The sequence below is a fragment of the Populus nigra genome, chromosome 6 (assembly GCF_951802175.1).
Source record: "Populus nigra chromosome 6, ddPopNigr1.1, whole genome shotgun sequence".
Lineage (NCBI taxonomy): Eukaryota > Viridiplantae > Streptophyta > Magnoliopsida > Malpighiales > Salicaceae > Populus > Populus nigra.
The window spans coordinates 15,380,721-15,400,173 of NC_084857.1; the positions used below are offsets into that span (position 1 = coordinate 15,380,721).

The 19,453-nt window shown below is 30.5% G+C and overlaps 1 protein-coding gene across 1 annotated transcript; it reads right to left on the reverse strand.

Moving 5' to 3' along the window:
* Positions 1-6,397: 6,397 nt before the first annotated feature.
* Positions 6,398-11,641, reverse strand: LOC133697002 (type 2 DNA topoisomerase 6 subunit B-like). The gene is made up of 12 exons (XM_062119317.1): positions 11,552-11,641; positions 11,358-11,457; positions 11,164-11,244; positions 11,068-11,094; positions 10,833-10,944; positions 10,660-10,735; positions 9,804-9,824; positions 9,042-9,238; positions 8,315-8,456; positions 7,608-7,807; positions 7,385-7,493; positions 6,398-7,103 (listed from the first exon to the last, which is right to left on the reverse strand). The coding sequence occupies exons 1-12, from the start codon at positions 11,585-11,587 to the stop codon at positions 6,801-6,803; spliced, it is 1,404 nt and encodes a 467-aa protein (XP_061975301.1). The 5' UTR covers positions 11,588-11,641; the 3' UTR covers positions 6,398-6,800.
* Between the last annotated feature and the right edge of the window lie 7,812 nt (positions 11,642-19,453).

A 19,453-nucleotide genomic window follows, 5' to 3' on the forward strand; every position in this document is an offset into this window, starting at 1 on the left:
CAAGCTACAATTACATGAACTCATGCTTGTTATAGCCCAGAAACATATCAGAACAAACAAAATGCAAACCGAAAAATAAACTTTCAAAATGATCCCATAACAACAACAAAAAAAACTAATCAAAACAATCATAAAATTTGATAAAACACTTTCTAAACTAACTTTTATCATCATGTTTAACACACATAACACATCAACCTTATGCATTAACAAAACATGAACATATAGATACATGTTAAATCATGGCTTAATGAGATATCTTAAACATAAATCTCTATTGTTTCTAAATTAACACCAAGTACTCAAAAGTCAATCAAAGAATGGATTTAAGGGCTAAATGAAAAGGGGGGGGTGTACCTATGTTGGAGATGTTATTGGAGGTTTATGGCTGCATAGAAAAGGTGTTACTTGCTACTGGAGTTGGTGTGTATTGTTGCTGATGGTTCTTCTTCAACTGTTGCTACTAGTGTGGAAGAATAGTGATATCTAGCTAGAATATGGGATGAAAAATTGCGTTTCGGGCTGGTTATATTGGTTGGAATAGAGGAAGTTGTTTTTTCTTTTATAGGGAAAGACAATGACAATCTTTTTTTCTCTTTTTTTTTCTTTTTCTTTCCTTTTCTTTCTTCCTTTTTTGGCTGGAATGGCTTGCTCCTATTTATAGGAGGTGGGGAAGGTATATGGGCTCCCTTCCATATTCAAATCTTGGTCATTGATCCTTCTACGGAGTATCTCAACCATTAGTAACAAATCAACAACCTAGTACTGTCAAACTAGGTTGTTAAAGGTTGGTCGGGTCATTGTCTTTAGATTGACATTACAGCGGTTACAGGGGTGGTTACTCGGCAGGAACTATGTTGGGTTGTAGTACATTGTTAGGGCTACCAAAAGAGCATATTCTTTTTCTTACCTGAGGTGTGAGAGAGCGTTAAGATGGCTCTATAAAGAGGGATCCCAATCAGTTTTTTCACGGGTGAAACAAGGAAGAAAATGAACATTGTCAGACAACATGCCATCTTACCTTTATTTTTTTGTCTTAATATTAAACAAAACAACGTCGTTTTGAACCAAAACAAACTATTTTGATCAAAATGCACCATTTCAATAAATGAAACAACATTATTTTGCTAACCATTGATTAAATTAGGTCATAAATCACCCCCTTTTAATTTTAGTCCTCAATCTCTGAATTTTTTAATTGTACATTTAATTGGATCTGATTTTAGGGAATCAATTCAATTTCACCCATGTAATGTTTCAAAAGGACCATCTGATTTTAGCTTTTTTTTCAACTTGGTCCTTAGTCTTGGATATTTTCAATTTCATCCTTAATTAACTCTTTAAACTTTTAATTCTTTTAATTTGGCCTTTATGGTATTCAATTTTAGTCCTTGTATTTCTATGTTTTTTGCATCTTGATTCTTGGTCTTGAATTTCTTTAATTTGGCCTTCAATTGACCCATAAATTTTGATTTTCTTACAATTTCACCCTTGATTTCATCTAATTAAGCTTGTAAAGATTGAATTTGGTCCCCAAAATTCTAATTTTCTCAATTAATCCCAAATTAGGCTTTCAAATTTAACTTGTCACCAATCAAATCCTTAATAAAATTAATTTGACCCATTAGATGTCTATTTAGGTCCTTGTACTTAATGAATTTTTTTAATTTTGGCCTAAATTATTAGGCTCATAATTAAATTAAATTAAATTGGCCTATTAAAAGTCTAATTAAGTCTTTAAACTTAATATTTACGCAAATTTGTCTGATATTCTTTTAATTTAACATTGAATTTACATTGTCCTTCATTTTCAAGTATTTTATGGGGTGTAATTGAGTTCCTGATTTTTTCAAAGATTCAACTTAGGCATTTAAATCTCTCTCCAACCTGTTCTTGCCAATCAAATCGCTTATCTTTCTTTTCTTTTCTTTTCTTTTTTAAAAAAAACTTTAGGGAACCCAAATTTATGTTATAAAAGTTGCCCTCTTTTTACAATACTTACGATAAAAATCTTATAAGAGATTTTAGATATCTCCAAGAATGATAGATTTAACAAAAATGTCAAAAACAAAGGCTCAAAAGCATTTTCAAAAGAAAATAATGCCAAAAGCAATATATAAAAAAGATATGGCTAAACATCGCAGTACCTAAAATGTAAGGGCTTAAAGACACACTTAAAAGAAAATAGCACCCAAAAGTTCTATCTAAAAGAGATAGGGTTAAATAAAGCACTACCTAGAAGGCAAGGGTTCAAAAGCGTGCTCATAAGAAAATAATGTCCAAAAGCATTATTTGAAAGAGATAGGATTAAGAAACGCACTACCTGAAAGGCAAGGGCTCAAAGGCGCATTGAGAAAAAAAATATCAAAAACACCATGTAAAATAGATAGGACTAAACAACATGTTATCTGAAAAGCAATGGCTCAAAGGCGCACTTAGAAGAACCAAAAACAGTATGTAAAAGAGATAAGGCTAAACAATGCGCTATCTAGAAGGTGAGGGCTCAAAGGTGCGCTCGAAAAAAAATGGTGTCAAAAGCATTATGTAAAGCAGATAGGGCTAAACAACACACTATCTGAAAACAAGGGCTCAAAAGTGCACTTAAAAGGTGATAGTTTCAAAGATATTGTCCAAAAGTTAGTAATTTAAAGTGCACTCGAAATGACATGCTTCAAAGTTGCATTCACATAACTTTAAAGATATATCACAATCTCATATCTTGAAAATTGAGCTTCCTTTGTATTGATAGGAATTAAGCCTTTAATAGTTTTCCTTTGCTAGAAAATATTCAAATCTATAAAAAATGCTATCCTTGGATTCCCTGCAAAGATCAATACGCAATGTTTTGGGGTTAATATACATGTATTTTTACCTGAAAAATATAGGTCTCTTTTCTTAATGGACTATGTCTCTCAAAGCTTCAATCTCTATAACAAGTTTTCATAACTCCCTCGCTTTGGTCTACTTGAGCTATAACTTGTGGACTTAATCTCTGGAAAATGGATGCTTATTTAATGAGCTAAGATGTTCTTTACATATCTTATTATCTAGGTGTTTTTATCTAATTGATTATGACCTGTCAAGTTTCCCATATTTATCATTGTAATTATATGAGTACGACTTTTAGGATATTATGACCACAACTCAGTATTCATTATACCTGTTTCATGATGGCTTTCCTCAAAAGACATTAAAGGACTTGAACAAATTGCTTCCCATTTTTTATTTTCCTATTATATGAATTATATAGCTAACCCTGTTGGTTTACTTAAATTTCCCCCAGCCTGATCATGCCCCCAAGTTTTTTTATCTTGTTTTGTTTGCTTGGGTTTTCTTAATGATGATGTTATGCAGAAGATGTTTGGTTGTTTTTATATAAAAGATCGCTTTCATAGAAAAATCTTTGGAATTTAAAAGCTATTTCCAAACACAAAAATCATTTCGATGCAAGTTTTAAAGCAATTTTATTTTGAAAAATTCAAGCGATTCTTATGGACAGGGTTTCATTAATGTTAGGTTTTTGCATCTTTTTCTCTTAGTGAAAATATAAAGTGACCTTCTGTTTTCATGATTTATTGGTAAAAAAGGCTCGAGTTTCAACTTGAGAGTTTTAGAGGAAAGAAAATTTTTAAAGCATTCATTTTACTTATATGAATAATAAAGCATAATTGTAATATTTTAAAGATCTCATTTCACATGGGAAAGCATTGCTTACTAATTAAGCTTGCTTGCCTTTAATTAGAAAGGACTTTATTAAGCATGTAATGTGGGCTTTAGATCTTAGTTATGAAAGGAAATGATATTTATAAGCTCAAGAGGTGATTAAAAAATCTCAAAACTAAGAATCACTAGCACTCATTTTGGTTGATAACCTTCTAGATTAAGACTGAATTTGTAAAATGGTTTTGTCATGCCCATAATATTGGGTTTGGATTATCCTCATCATACTTATTATTTTAATTTTTGTATGACATGCTCAACCTTTTTGAATCATTAAATTTCTTTGTGCACCTAACTTTTATATGGGTACCTTTGGTTTTTTCATTGACCATTGAGGATTATTTTGTATAAATCTAAGATCAAATTGCTTTTCTAATCGTTAAACTTACCTCTAGTATGGGGTGATTCAAATTAGGGTTTGTTTGCAAGAAAGATTTTACTAAGCTTAACAAAGGCATGCAAAGGATATTTTTCAAGTATTGTGAACGAATTATCAAAGATGATCTTTCATCATTTCAAACGCATGCGTTTAGGATCAATAAGTTATGCTCTCATCCATTATGATTAGTTGGACATGCAAAATAGTTTCCATCATAATTAAATTATGGATCATTATTCAGTCAATTAAAACTCAACTTGAAAGTTAGTTTGAATGGTTCTTGGTTCATTTCTCAGGTTTCTAAGCGTTTGGTCACCTCATTAAAAAAATCACTTGAATTCCTAAAACTCGATTATTAAAAACAAATACCAATTTGACCTTTGAATTTGTACTGATACCTTTGATTTTCCAAAAACTTTTGATTTTTTGTGAAAAAGATATGTAGAGTTTTTTTAGAGTTTATAAAGAGGAAAATACACCAAAGAATTTCTGGCCAAACTTTGATCTTTATTGATTTATCGACACAATACATTATACATGATACTTCCTTACAACATCAGAGTTTACAGGTTTAGGTAAATCATCTTCGACCATCTTGGTTAAAAAAAACTTTCTTTACTAAATATGGTTCTTCATAGTTTGATGCTTGTTTACTCTGATACTAACAAGATCTTCTTTAATACAAGGTCTCTTTCTTTGAATACTCTTGGTCTAATCCCTTTGTTGTATGCCTTAGCCATTCTACTCTAGCATAACTGGCGGTGACGAATTGTTGTCTGTCTCTTCTCACTAATTAGATTCAAATATTAAAACTTTAGTTTTTCCCATTCTGATTCTTCAAGTTCTGCATCCATCAAAACCTTTAATAATGGAATCTCTACTTTGAAAGGCATCATCACTTCCATCTCATATACTAAAAAGTAAAGGGTTGCACCCATAAAAGTTTTAATTGTAGTGCGGTATGTATGAAATACGTACGAAAGCACCTTATGTTAATGTTTATAAGTGACTAACATATTTTAGATTATCTTCTTGAGATTCTTATTAGTTGTCTCGATATCACCATTCATCTTGGGTTTGTAAGAAGAAAACTTAAAGCATTTAATCTTCCACTTAGTGTAGAGTCCAACCTATTAAAATTCTAAGCATTATTAGTTATCAATTTTGCCAACAAGCCGTAGCGACAAATCAAATCATTTTCGCTGAACCTCTTGACCACTTTCTGTGTAACGTGTGTATAAAGTTAACTTCTACTCATTTAGCGAAGTATTCGATAGCCAACAAGATGACTTTAAGCTTGTTATTGGTCTTTGGATTGATTGGTCTTATAACATCTAATCCCCACATATCAAAAGGTCAATGTGAGGTCATATTAAACAGAGGTGTCAAAGGTGCACTTATCTTATCATTATATACTTGACATTTATGACATTTCCTGAAATAATCAACACAATCCATTTTTATAGTCAACCAGAAGTATTTGGATCGCTGCATTTGTATTGCCAATGTATCCCTATTAACATAAGTTGTGTAGATTCCCTCGTGAACTTCTTGTAATGCTTGTTTAGCCTCTTTCTCATTCAAACACCTTAGCAAAGTCCCAATGACCTTTTATACAGGATTTCACCATCCAAATAATAATCCATCACCATCCTTCTTAAAGTTTTTCATCCATTTTAGAGGCTCCTAAAGGATGTTCCTGATGTTGGATAAACCTCTTGATATCATTGTAACATGGTTTTTCATTTGATATCTCTTCGAGTGAGCAGTAATGAGCTTGGAGATTTCTAACTTTAATGTTTATTAGTTGAATCCTGCCCTTAATATTGATCAGCGTCATCAAGGTTTAGGTGACCAAAGCATCAACAAATTGATTATTGTCTCTACTCATATAAGAATTTTATCTCATCGAACTCACTAGCCAACTTCGAGAGATAATCTCAGTATGGCCTCAATTTCTCATTCTTAGTTTGACATTCCCCTTTCACTTGGTAGATATAATTACCATTTATTGTAAACACCAAGTTTTTCAACTTTCAGCTCTAAAGCAATTTATAAACCGATGATACAATTTCTAAAGCAAGTTTTGCAACTGTAAGCTCTAAAGCAATTTCTTCATATTCAATCATGTTATTGGTGCATTCAAACTACAACCTCACTGAAACAGAATACTGCATAGGGTTTTAATCTTATATATAGTGTAATTTATTAAAAATTAAAATTAGACTTCCTAAAAAAGGTAAGAAGATATTCTAAAAAGACTATATATATATATATATAGCTTTAGTGCACAAGAAATGCTCAAAAGAAAGTCCAACAATAAACAAAAATCTCTTCAAATAAGAAGTCTAAAAAGGTAAAAGGAACTTGAAAGGACCCTACCAAATAGTATACACATGAAATGCATTTGATATGATAAAAAAAAAAAAAAGAATAAGAGGGAGGGGGAGGGTGGGGGGTTTGGTTTGTGTTTGGTAGGTGATATGGTTAATACTATGCTGAAGCTAATGGAGCATGTCTTTCAACATTTCAGGTACTGACGCTGCTCTGATAACGAGTAAACTGCATGCAGCTTGAAAACAGACCTTCCCAAACTAATCCCGTAACCATCCTCAATTTACAACTATAGCCTACATGTGGGCTAACAAAGCTTTACAGCAATCTCAGGAGTTGATAAGAACTTGACACATAGATACATTTACTAATCCACGTAACTAAATTCATCCTCACCTTCTTCATATTCTTTGTCTTGATAGTTCGAATCCTGGTCGCAGTCGTCTTCAAAAAGAAAAGGCGCCACCACTTTGCGTTGCCTGGACTTCCTGTCATTCATCTCTATAACTGAAACGATCTTCTCCTGGATACAATCTTCAACAACATCCGATCCAATTTCTCTTGACTGCAAACCAAGTAGAGAGAAGCATTCTCCTTGAAAGTCTGGATCATTAGATGACAAGATGAGGCCAGCAATAGATCTTGCAAGGTCAGGGGCATGACTGCAAATCTGAGGATACAGACAATTCCAAACTACATGATCAGAATGGAGACATAGATTAAATAGATGAATGTAACTTCCATCGTTAAGATGCCTAATTAGTAATACTTAAAGCTGCCTACAGCCAACTAACTAAATGAGAAGTCTTCAATTACTGGTTGAGGAAAAAAACTTCACCATTAAGGATTATGAAGTTCATCAGCTCTTTGGTTTTCGAATGAAGAAACAAATTAAATTGTATAGAAACTTGAATTCGCATAATAATTTCAGGGTGAAGCGGTGGATTTTACCTTGAGGGCATGTGCACTTAGAAGAATTCCTGGATGTTTCTCCTTCAAATTATTCAATGCAGCTTTAACTGCTTTTTTTATGAGATGCCGTTCAAGTTGAGTTTTATGTCTGCCCAATGGTAACGTGAACTTGATATCAAGTTAAGGAAAATAAAAACACAAGGCACAGCAACATATTAAGCATAACGATTAAGCAAGTGAAATGAATTGCATATGAGCTGACATTGGATATTGCTTATGGTAGCAGTGGAGGACCATATCAATTTGAGAATGAGATGGTGAGTCTTCCCACTCTAGTACACAGACACCTTGATCCACAACGTTCTCCAGAGTCAGTCCATAACTTTTCCAGTCAATGGTAGACAATACATTCAGCGTTGAATGGGAAATTGAACAGGGTGTGAAATCCTTGAAATACAATACCTGGAAACGCACATCAGGTCAACCAAATCAAATACTAAAAAATGGAAAACATAAGAACAACAAGAAGAATTCAATGACTGGGAAAATTGCAATAATATATGTAAAGCCCAGATCAAAATTAACTTCTACAATATCATGATATGCTATAACAATTTTGACTCCGATACTTGCACAATTCTAACAATTTGACCAAACTTGTACTAACAGCTCTTAACCCTTTTTGAGTGGATAAACCACATGAATTTCATGTCTCAGCTCTTTTTTTTATATGAATAAATAAATAAATAAACAAAGAACAGTCTAGAATCTTCCCATTAATAATTTGAGGTCCTGAAAAACAACAGTAAGAAATGATTATCATATTTAACTTTCTGCACTTCAATGTTGCCAATCTCTCTTCATAAAACTTATACCTCTTTCTTGCAAGCCAATCTTGCCAGAATATGTCTGACAAACTTGATTAATAAAAAGGTCTGTAAAGTGAACAGAGAAGGAAATGATGCGAACCTCTGTTTTAGAGCTGCATTCCCTGAAGCAAGGACAGGTTGACTCTATCTCACTTATTATAATCACCACTTCCATCATGAGTCCAGAACTCTTATGGCTTTCTGTGCTGCATGCTATTCCACTCCCAACCTTAAGACACTCACTAATGAGACACAGAGAAAGGATATTAGTCATTTCCAAGAGATCAGCTATGTAGCAAGTTTCACAAATTCCTGAAACTTAAAGTTGGCTTTGTGGAAAACAATGCGTGCGCGTGTGTGTGAGTAAGTGAGTGTGTATATACAAGAATTAATAACTTCAATTGGTTATGATGAGGCTCTTTATCATGCAGTTTGGTCATGTGGAGTAAAATTAGCCATGTTCCAAACCACCATCTTCTTCTTGTAATTTGTGATCTTGAGGATCTAATTAATTAGATGGTATTCGATAAAAAAAAGTTATATTGATGAAGTATATTGCAGGGGGGGGGGGAATAGGGGAGGATTCAATGTTTATATAAACATCAATAATTCCATGTCAAATAAAACCAAGACATAGCAGGGATGTGCAAATTAAATTCATATGACCAACCTCAAGTTGCTCTGTTGGTTAAAGAGTTGGTTGACTTGCATGCAAATGTGAATAAGAAAACTTGTAACTCTAAGTTAGAAAATTGAAAATGTAAGGATCTTCAATGAATGCAGCAGACTCTGGAACGGAAGCAGGGACAAATGCGGTACAAACTTACGAAGTTGCAAAGCATGTACTGCACTTTTGGGTTAGAGAATTCCCATGCTTTAAAACATAATCTTCAAGGCCTGACTTAAGAAATTCAACATTTGAGGTTGAAAGAGGTCCAGGATTGCTTCTATTTGCTAGAAAGACATTTTCACATCTTGATCCAGGAATATCTTCACGTTCAATCAACAGTTCAATTGCAATATTCTGAAAAAAAAAAAAAGACGAAGAGCTGGCTACTAGTCAGGACAAAAGTTTCCCTAGGCAAAATTTTTCATGCACCTAAGCTAATATTTATCATCTGTTACAGAATCTATGGATAACAAATTCAAGGAAGCTCTTCTTTCTTTTGGAGAGACTGTTCATCATTAGTTTATTAGTTTTAAAGTATATGCCACTGTAATCTACAAGCTGAAGTTTATAGTGCATGTTTCTTGTCTCCTAGTGATATGTGATATTTAGACCAATTAAAAGAACAAACCAGGTAAAAAAAAAGTTTGCATAAAAGTAGCAATACTGGTATCTTTAAGCTCATCAACATGTCATAATAGCTGCTGGATTGCTGCTGCTACCATCAATACCTTAAGGCTAACTTTGATCATGGAAACAGAAAAGAAAGGCAAGAGAATGGTTAAAATGGTTGCAATATTAGCTGTTTGACCATTTTAACCCTTCTCATTGCCTCCTCTCATTCTTCTCTATCCAAATGGAGGCATGCCTTCCATATGTGCAACAAAAAAGATCAACAATGAGGAATGGAGGCTAAACTTACTGGGATATTCAAGATCATCATCTGCAAAATAAGTAGACAACAAAACATAATAAATAGTGGAAACAATTGATAAAAGTTCCGGCAACCACTTGCTCTATAGAGTATTATAGGAACTTCAAACTGTAAATAAAAATTGGAAGGATCATTCTGGATATGTATAAAATACTGCCCATTAGAGCTGAAAGCATTAAATTACAGTATTATATTGCTTGCTGACAGTTTCAATGCATAGTTGAAGGAGCAATAAATGCCCTTGCAGAATAGAACTCCACAAAGTATATAAGAGGGTTAATTGTTCTCTCTAAACCGGGCAGCCAGCTTTCCCATAAAAGCTGGGTTTACAGATCAAATCCTGCAGATATACCACAACAACCCTCATTTTCAGTAACCGAAAGCCCCCTGCTTGTCAGCATCCATGAGAGAATGTTGTGGTGAAACCTTACTTAAACTAACTAAAAGGAAGATTCATAGAAAGGCATGAAAAACCTTCTCAAGCCATTTTTTTAAACAGCGTACAGCATGTACAGTTAGTCACAATTCCCAAACTAGTGGTAATACAGATTACATCCTCCATTATGATAGACTCAATCCATTGGTATCTAAAACAGTGTCCCTGCACAATACAGCACTAAAGGCGTAACAATCAGCCACCAGGCCTATTATTACCGCAGTCTGCAGTAAAAAGACAGTGGCGATAGCTAGCCAAGTTGAGGCTGCGTGGCAGAAGAATTAAATCATTGCTATCTCAGTATTCGTTATTAAGCTTGACACACCATTTCCATTTTGCTCTATCAATTATCTTGTACTGCTAGCAATGGAACAAGACACAGAGTCTTCAGAGTGCAGTCGAACAAACCTTTTGAAAGAAGTGATTGATCTCAGAAACTAAAACATCAATGCTCTCTGAAATGGACAGACATGTTTCAGTCCCACTGGAGAAGGAAAAAAAATGCCAATAAATTCATAAGAAATAATAAGGGAAAAAACAGTAACATTAAAACATAACAGCTTAAGCATCATCCTCCATGCCTGAATTTCAGACCGTTCTTAGGATTCGAAGGTAGACGGGTAAGGGTTCTGCTGCTGGAAATGTTTTCCCTTAAATTGAAGTGATAATGATATATCTCATCATCACAAATTGCTGCCGTCTCCACAAAGAAAAGCCGAACAAGGATCATTAATTAAATCAAACTGCGGTATAAACTTCTCCGTAGTAAAAGGTAAAACGAAAGAGAGAGACAGAATCATTAGAATGAGAAACTACCAGTAGTTTTGACAGAGAGAATTCCATCTGCACAACAAAGCTATGAATGTCATCCAAGATTAATTACTAAATTGAAATAAAACTGGCGTGGTTTACCCCAGAATTCAGCAGAAATAATGCTGCTGCAGTTAAGATCCTGGAATTCTTCCAAGCAGCTACCGATTCCAGTATCAGAAACTGCATTGAAGATTTTAATCGCAGCACTGATTTAACTTCTTTTATATTGTAATCATCGATCGATGGATATGAGTTGAAATTTAAAAAAAAATGAAAAGGAAAGAAATAATTACTGGAAATTTGAAGGATGGAAGGAGATGGTGATTTGAGAACGGCAGAGAGCCGGCAGAGTTGTTGAGATAGACGGCATCTTTGAAATGCACAAGAAATTAACTGCAACAAGTTCGGTTTCCATCCATCGATTACGGAACGGATAAACAACGAGTATGGAATCGAATAGAATATAATGGAAAGCAAGCAACATTACGTGTAAGCAAAGATTCGAAGTGGAAGAAATTTCCATTGGATTTTTTGGGAGCAGCGAAATAGATAGATGAATTATGAAGAGGAACTCCCGCGCTGCTGCTCTGTGTATGTTTGCTGTTTCTTTTCAAAAATACTTTATATACACATTAAATTTATTAAAAAATATTATTTTTTATATGAAATATATTTTTAAAATACAGCGAATACAATTTAAAATATTCTATCATATTGGCTTGCACTCCATAAAGAATTAACAATAAATTTTTTAAAATAAAAAAATATTAAAAATATATAGAATATTTTAAATGTATTGAGTTTGGTAGCAATATTAAATTCAATAGACTTAATTCTAGCAGTTATGTCTTATAAATTGTTTTATTTTATATAATAAAAAAAAATAAACTATTCTTAAAGTATCATAAACAAAAATACTAATTAATTTTTATTTTATTTTATTTTATTTTTTATAAAAAAAACATTAAAATTATCCTTGAAGCATCCTAAATAATTGTTTTATAAATGTTTTTTATTTCATATAAAAAAAAAACTTTTAAACTACCCTTGAAGTATCCTAAATAGAAATGCTAATTAATTTTTTTTATTTTTTATAAAAAAATATTTAAATTACCCTTAAAGTATACTAAATAGAAATGTTAACTAATGTTTTTTTATAAAAATAATTTTATTTTTTCTAAAAAAAACATTGAAATTATTCTTAAATATCCTAAACAGAAATGCTAATTATTTTTTTTATAAATTATTTTATTATTATTAAAAAAACATTTAAATTACCTTCGAAGAACATTGGATCTAGCACCATGCCTAATTAATTGTTTTATAATTTTTTTTATTTTTATATAAAAAAATAAAATTATCCTTAAAATATCATAAACATAAATGCTAATTAATTTTTTTATAATTGTTTTATTTTTATAAAAAAAATTAAACTATTTTTGAAGTATCTTAAACAGAAATCATAATTAATTTTTATATAATTTTTTTAGTTATTATAAAAAACTTTTAAACTAACCTTGAATTATTCTAAACCGAAATGCTAATTATTTTTTTTTATAAAAAAAATTAAACTATCCTAAATAAAAATCCTAATTATTTTTTTATTTTCTAAAAAAAAAACATTTAAATTGCCCAATAATCTTGGGTCTAACGATCATGTTAGCCTTGTGCCTCGCGACCATATTAGATCCAATAACCTTGGATTAGGTGGTCATATCTTGATCTAACACGCACTAGCAGTTTTTAGAGTAAAAATTAAAAAACAAAACAGCACCCTTCATAGTACTCTGAACATCTACAATATGATCTATAATATAAATACTCTATGTTTATAGTGTAGTCTACAATACAAATATTCTTTATATATAATATCATAACACTGATGTTTTCACACATTTTAAAGTATAATATAATATAAAATAAAATAACAGCCTCCTTTATTATGTGATTGCAACAAAAAGAGAACAATATTTTTTCTTTTTTAAACGCACAATTATTAGATCAAACCTTGGAACTAATTGGGAAAAAATAAATTTATAAGTTAATAAATTAATTAAAAAACATTGACTCATGTAAGTTTAGATTGAACTAGTTAAAAAGATTTATATTATAGGTCAGATTAAAATAATTTTCAATATAATAAAAAATTATTTGATATTTTTATTAATTCTGACCTAATAGGTTAACTTTGAAATCTCTTGATTTGACTTTTTATCTAACTCAGGTTTAAAATCAAATCATGTAAGAGTTATCCTAATGTGATTTAATTGACTTAACTGATCCAAAAACATCTTAGTCTATTGGTAAAAAAAAAATCCAAGAATGTAATCGAGAAAAAAATTATAAAATTTACATTTAAAAAAACTTTTCGACCCAATTTCTTCCTTAGCCCAAGTCTAAAATTAAATTAAAGGTAGTTGCCCTGTCATGACCCAGATGACTTGGTTGGTTTAAAAACAACTTGGTCGACTAGTAAAAAAATATGATTAATTAAACAATTTAAGAAATTAGACAACACACCATCAAATTTTATTTTAAAGAAAATAGCCTAGGGTTCTAATTCTTATAATAAATTTCAACATTTACTCATTTAACAAGGTACTAGTCTCAAACCAGAAAATTGGTTCTCCTAACTGCCTATTCCCAGAGCTCTAGTCCTGACACCAAGAAATTGGTCAAACTCATACCTCATTTACAGGGCACTAATCCTAATTAGAAAACTGGTTAAAAAATAACACATTCAGATGACATCAATTCCCACAATAAAAAACTAGTTCAATCAATAACCTATTCATAAGACACCATTCCCAAACCAAGGAACTGGTTCAAACAATATTCTTATAATAAACACGCATAGTAAAACTTCTAACATGTATTTTTAAAAAACCATAATTAACTTTAATATAATTGTTTAAGATTTTAAGCACTTACTTGAACTCGGTACTCTGTTGGTCGTCTTTTACTGTTGTTTAGTATCCACAATCTCACTTGTACCAACAGGTACACTATATTAATTTCAAGCTTTGTCTATAACTACTATGAAGATCCAAAAATATAGTTATTTAAAAGAGTTGATTGTTCTCTTGGAGTAAATGTTTTTTAAAAATCTCAGCAGAGTCTTCTTTATATTTTCAATACCAAGTTATCGACTCAAAATCAAAACCTGTAAGTAATAACCACAAACTCATCCCAATATAATTAAACTTCACAACTCCACTAAAAACATCCATTTCCATGTCCCCTTAGTTTTTTTTTTTTTTTTGAAGAGTTAACATTATATGATTTCATATACAAGATTTAAAACTAATTTATTCACAATAAATATTAATTTTTTAGAACACAAACACAATCAAATATAAATACAACAAAACTATATTACTAGCTAAAGTAAGGACGTTGTCCTTAATTAGACAAAAAGATAATTTAAAAATTTAAAATTTCTTAACATATAAGCGATATAATAACAAAATATTAATACTTCCAATACAAAATTAATTTAAACAAAGATTTTCATTTATGTATCTACTTTTCAGCTCGAGAGTGCGAGATACTTAACAACATATTTATATAATGTGTGAATATTAGGTAAAAATAGAATTTACACTTAATAATATACAATTAAAATAAGGATTATTTGAAGCATATAATATTATATGCACTAGCTCATTAAATATAGTACTTATCATCAATACCTTAATTTAATTTAGTTATCATTTTTTCAATCCTTAACTAGATATCTTTTACATTAATCAGGATATAATTTTCTCAAGTCATCTATTAATTAGTATGTTATTTTCAAAGTTCAGGAAAGAAAGAAAAGAAATAGTTCATCCAATGTGCCAATGTCAATAGGGTATTATTTTCATTAACCAGAAAATAATCTTTCAACGCGTCCATTTAACAAGGCATTATTTTCATTAACCAGGAAATAATTTTTTGTCCCGTCCATTTAATAGGGCTTTATTTCCATTCTTTTCATTTCACAATTTTTATGCTAAATTAAAATCAAAGGAAAATTCTTATAAAATACTAAATTAAACAATTAATTTATTACAAGGTATATAACACTTACTTGGCATTTGTGGATGTGAAGTAGTCCTTTATTGCTGATTAGATCCTACAACCTTTTTAAGTAATTTCGATCGCCCATTGCATTTGAAAACATCCTTATGTGGGATTCCTTATCTGGTCTCCTTTTCTTTTGATCTAGAGCATTTCTCGGGGTAGTTTTGGATCTCAATAGAGAGAAATGGTCTTTGGAGACAGCCTTTAGGGTATCCCCTGATTGACCGACCATGCTAAATAAGCAAGCGCGTTAGGAACTAACACAAAAATCAACATGTCATTTATTATTCATAACCAAATGATAAAATTTTCATTTCATTTTAAATTACTAATTCTCCAACAATCCAACCGATTCGTCTAAAATCACTTTCTTATATTAACAAAATCCAAGTCGAAATCCTTTTTCTCCTTTCTAAATGTCATGGGAAATCCCTACAAGAAAAGGGTGAAAACTCTCTCTCTCTCTCTCTCTCTCTCTCTTGTAAAATCCTTATCCATTCCATTTATTAACATTTATAAGCCTATAAATTCCCATAATTCCTAAACAATTGCATTAAATTCCTCAATCTCCTAAATCTTCTCCTTTGGCTGAGACCAATAATTATGGGAGGGGGGAGTTTTGCTTCTTTCCTTTCTAAATTAAACACTTACCCAATCATAATTCACACTTTCTAATATGGTTCAATCATAAATTGCATTATTTCAATAATTAACACCTTAAATCCTCAATTTCACATAATCATAGCAATTTAATTTCTTCACCAAAACACAAAATTATAACAATTAATCATTTTAAACATGTTCTTTAACGTACTTGGATAATGATTCATGGAATGAATGTAAGAAAAATTCAAGTTTCCTTCTTCTCCCTTTCTAAACCCTAGCTATAGATTTCAAAGCACTAAATCACCCCTCTCAATTGTTTAACTAAGTTCTAATCACTCTAATTACACTTCTTCTTTTTTTATATACTTAGCAAGAAAATAAATATAAAATCACACAAATTCTCTCCCTCTCTTAAGGTTTCTAGCCAGCAACCAAGAGAAGAAAAATTGGGCATTTATATAGTCTTATCTTTTAAATTTTGCACACTGACCCTTTTTGTTTAGTCTTTTTCAAATTTGTCCCCATCCTTTCCTTCTCGATCAATTAATGCCTTATTACTTTTCTTTTGTTTAATTTCCCCTCCCAATGCTTACTTACTTACTTATCTATTATTATTATTATTATTATTTGATTTTTATTTTGGTCGGGTTAGATTATAACCGGCTTTTTACAACCACACACATTTTCCATGTCCATTCCCTCAACAATTTCAACATTTTTAATCAAGAACAACTCCAAATAAGAGTTAACAATTCACCAATTTTATGTGGTTTGACATAATTAACTCAGAATATTGTTCAATATTTGATTATAATTGGAGTTATAGAATTCGGTTTTATATGCGGTTTCATTCTCTAGAAATCTAACACATAGGTCTCCAAATTTGATGAAGATGATTAAACCCAGTTTTGCCATCTACATGACTAAATTCACAAATTACAATAGCACAAAAAATTATCCTGTTAATTTCGGTTTAGACCCTTATTGAGTTTTTATCTCATATCTAGCATTTCATCACTCCAATTTAAGCAAGGTCAGTTGCATTTGAAAGGTAATATCTATGTCTATAACTTTCATGAATGAAATTACCTCAAGTTCTTTCTTAGGGTCCTAATCTTAGTGGAGAAACTGAGAAACAAGCTATCCGGTTTTTTATTTCTAACTTTAACAAGTATTTAAGTGTTTCCCAAGCATTTTTCTATCATTTTTAGCAAGCATATCATATAATACCTTTATATATCATCATTTAACATAATTCTTAAACCTATTAACCTCATCAAATCCATTCTAAAAAATGAAAGCTCTCTTTTTCTCTACTAACCTATTTTTCAATCATCACCAATATCAATTACCATCATTCCATCACCAAAACACTATTTCATGACTTTATAAATCATAAATCTCCACCAAACATTCTAGCAACTCAACCATTCAAGAAAAACACAAACCAAGTTAAAACAACTTCTTAAGAGAATTTCCTACCTCCTAAAAGCAAGAAATTAAAAGAGAAATCCCAAGATGAATCAAGTTTCTTCCACCCTCTTTTTCTCTCTTTTTTGTTGCCCTTTTCAAGTTTGAACCCCTTGGAATTCCTTCAATTTTTCTTATAAAAATCTCTACCTAACTCCCTTGTATTCTCTAATCTAACTTTCTTTTATGTTTTTAGTGTGATTTTTGGAAGATTTCTAACTCTTTATTTGTATCTTACCCCCTTTTACTTTCTTTATATACATATTAGGCCCTCATGTTTTTTTAATTTCTATATTAACCCCTCACACTTTCTCTTATTTTTACATTAACCCCATCATTTCTTTTCTTAATACATTGGCCCAACATTTTCTCTTATTTATACATTCGTCTCATAAACTCTCTTTTTTTTGTTTTGTTTTTTAATTTCATCTATCTCATTAAATAAACTCACTTTTGATTCAATTAATTTGTTCAATTTAGCCCTTCTAGTCATTACTTACACTCTTAATATATAATAATTTTGAAAATTTCCAACCACAAGTCTATTTCATTTTAATCAAAAATAATTTCTCTAACCATCTTTACCACTTTAATTTTTCTCTTTCTCCTTTCCATTTTAGTCTTTAATTTTAATATATGGTCTTTATTTGATGGTTTACAAAACCTGTTGGTCTTTTAATGGGATTTGTTTGGGCTTTTTATAACCAAATCTAGTTGATTTTTATAGAATAAGGGGCAAAACAAAAAAAATCATAAAATAGATCAGATAATTATAGATACTCAACAACATATATAAATATAATCATAAAAATAGAAGAAAAAAAAGTTGAAGAAGAAATGAATTTATTCAAACAACACATATATAAATGTAATCATAAAAGTTTGTTGCAAGTAAAACATATCCAAACACTGAACTTATTCTCTTTTATACATTAGAAACAATATGAAACTTCATGTTTTGATAAAAAGATGCAAATCTTAAGGGTTTGGAACAAAAAAAAATAATGTCACTATGAACAACATGCTTTAAAAAAAATTAAACATCTTTTATATTCAATCTTATGAAATCATATTATAAGCAACATATTTTATATTCATTTTTAAGGTCTAGTTCAATTTGGTTCAATCAGTTTCAGAAACCTTAAACTGAAACCAAAATGAATGTCTTTTTTTTTCGATTCTTTAATTGGTTTTTTCAATATTTTTTTCGTGATTTGTTTTATCAATTTTTCTAAAGTTTGAGAATGAAATTAATGAAAACAAGGATGCAATTAAAAAGAAAGGGGGTGAATTGAAAGGAAGAAGAAAGAGGAGTTGAATCTATATCAAGATTGTCAATTGTTTTGGTATATAAATAATCTAAAAATAAAGAAATTGAGAAAAAATTAAAAGAATGGAAAACAAAAAAAAATAAAAAAGAGGTTAAATTGAAAAGAAAAAAAGAGATAAGAAAGATGATCTTTATCGTAAATATGGACAACAAAGCTCCATCAAGATTGTGAGTTGTTTGAAGTAAAAAATTAAATTTCACCAAACCAATTGAATAATTAAAACATGATAGTTTGACTATGTTAATATTTTATTTTATTTTATTTTATTCAATTAAAAACTTAACTTGAATTAACTTTCAATTAACCAGTCAAGCGAGAATTGAGTGTGACAAGAGAGATGTCCTCTCCTGGTACTAGTATTGCACTAGATAAATACTTTGCACTATGTTTGGGTTAAGTTAATTTTTTGTCAACATAAAAAAATATTTGTGTGATATCAATGTTTTAAAAGCAGTAAGAAAAATATAAGATTTTGGTAACTGAAAAAAGTTGCAAGGGTTATCAAAGTAGTGACCCAAAAAGCAAACAAAAATAATAATAAAAAATCATCAATCAAGCATCTCATACTTACTCTTATACAATTAATTTAATTTAATTAAAAAATAAAATTCTTTTTAAAAAAGCTAAGGTTGGAAAGCAAAATCCGATTTAACCCTTGTTATTTTTAAAATCTTATAAAAAGCGATTAAACAAAAATAAGAAAATTTTAGTGGATGAAACTGGGAAAAAAAAGAATTAAAAAAAAGGCAAGTCTAGATGAACTTTGTAAACCCAGATTAATCCCTCACACCCATGATCTGTTAAATTATAGACCTGACCTAACTAAGAAGCTCAATACCTATGAAATTAAATGTTAAAGGATGAAATCAATGAATTTAATTTAATTAAAAAATAAAATTCCTTTTAAAGAAGCTAAA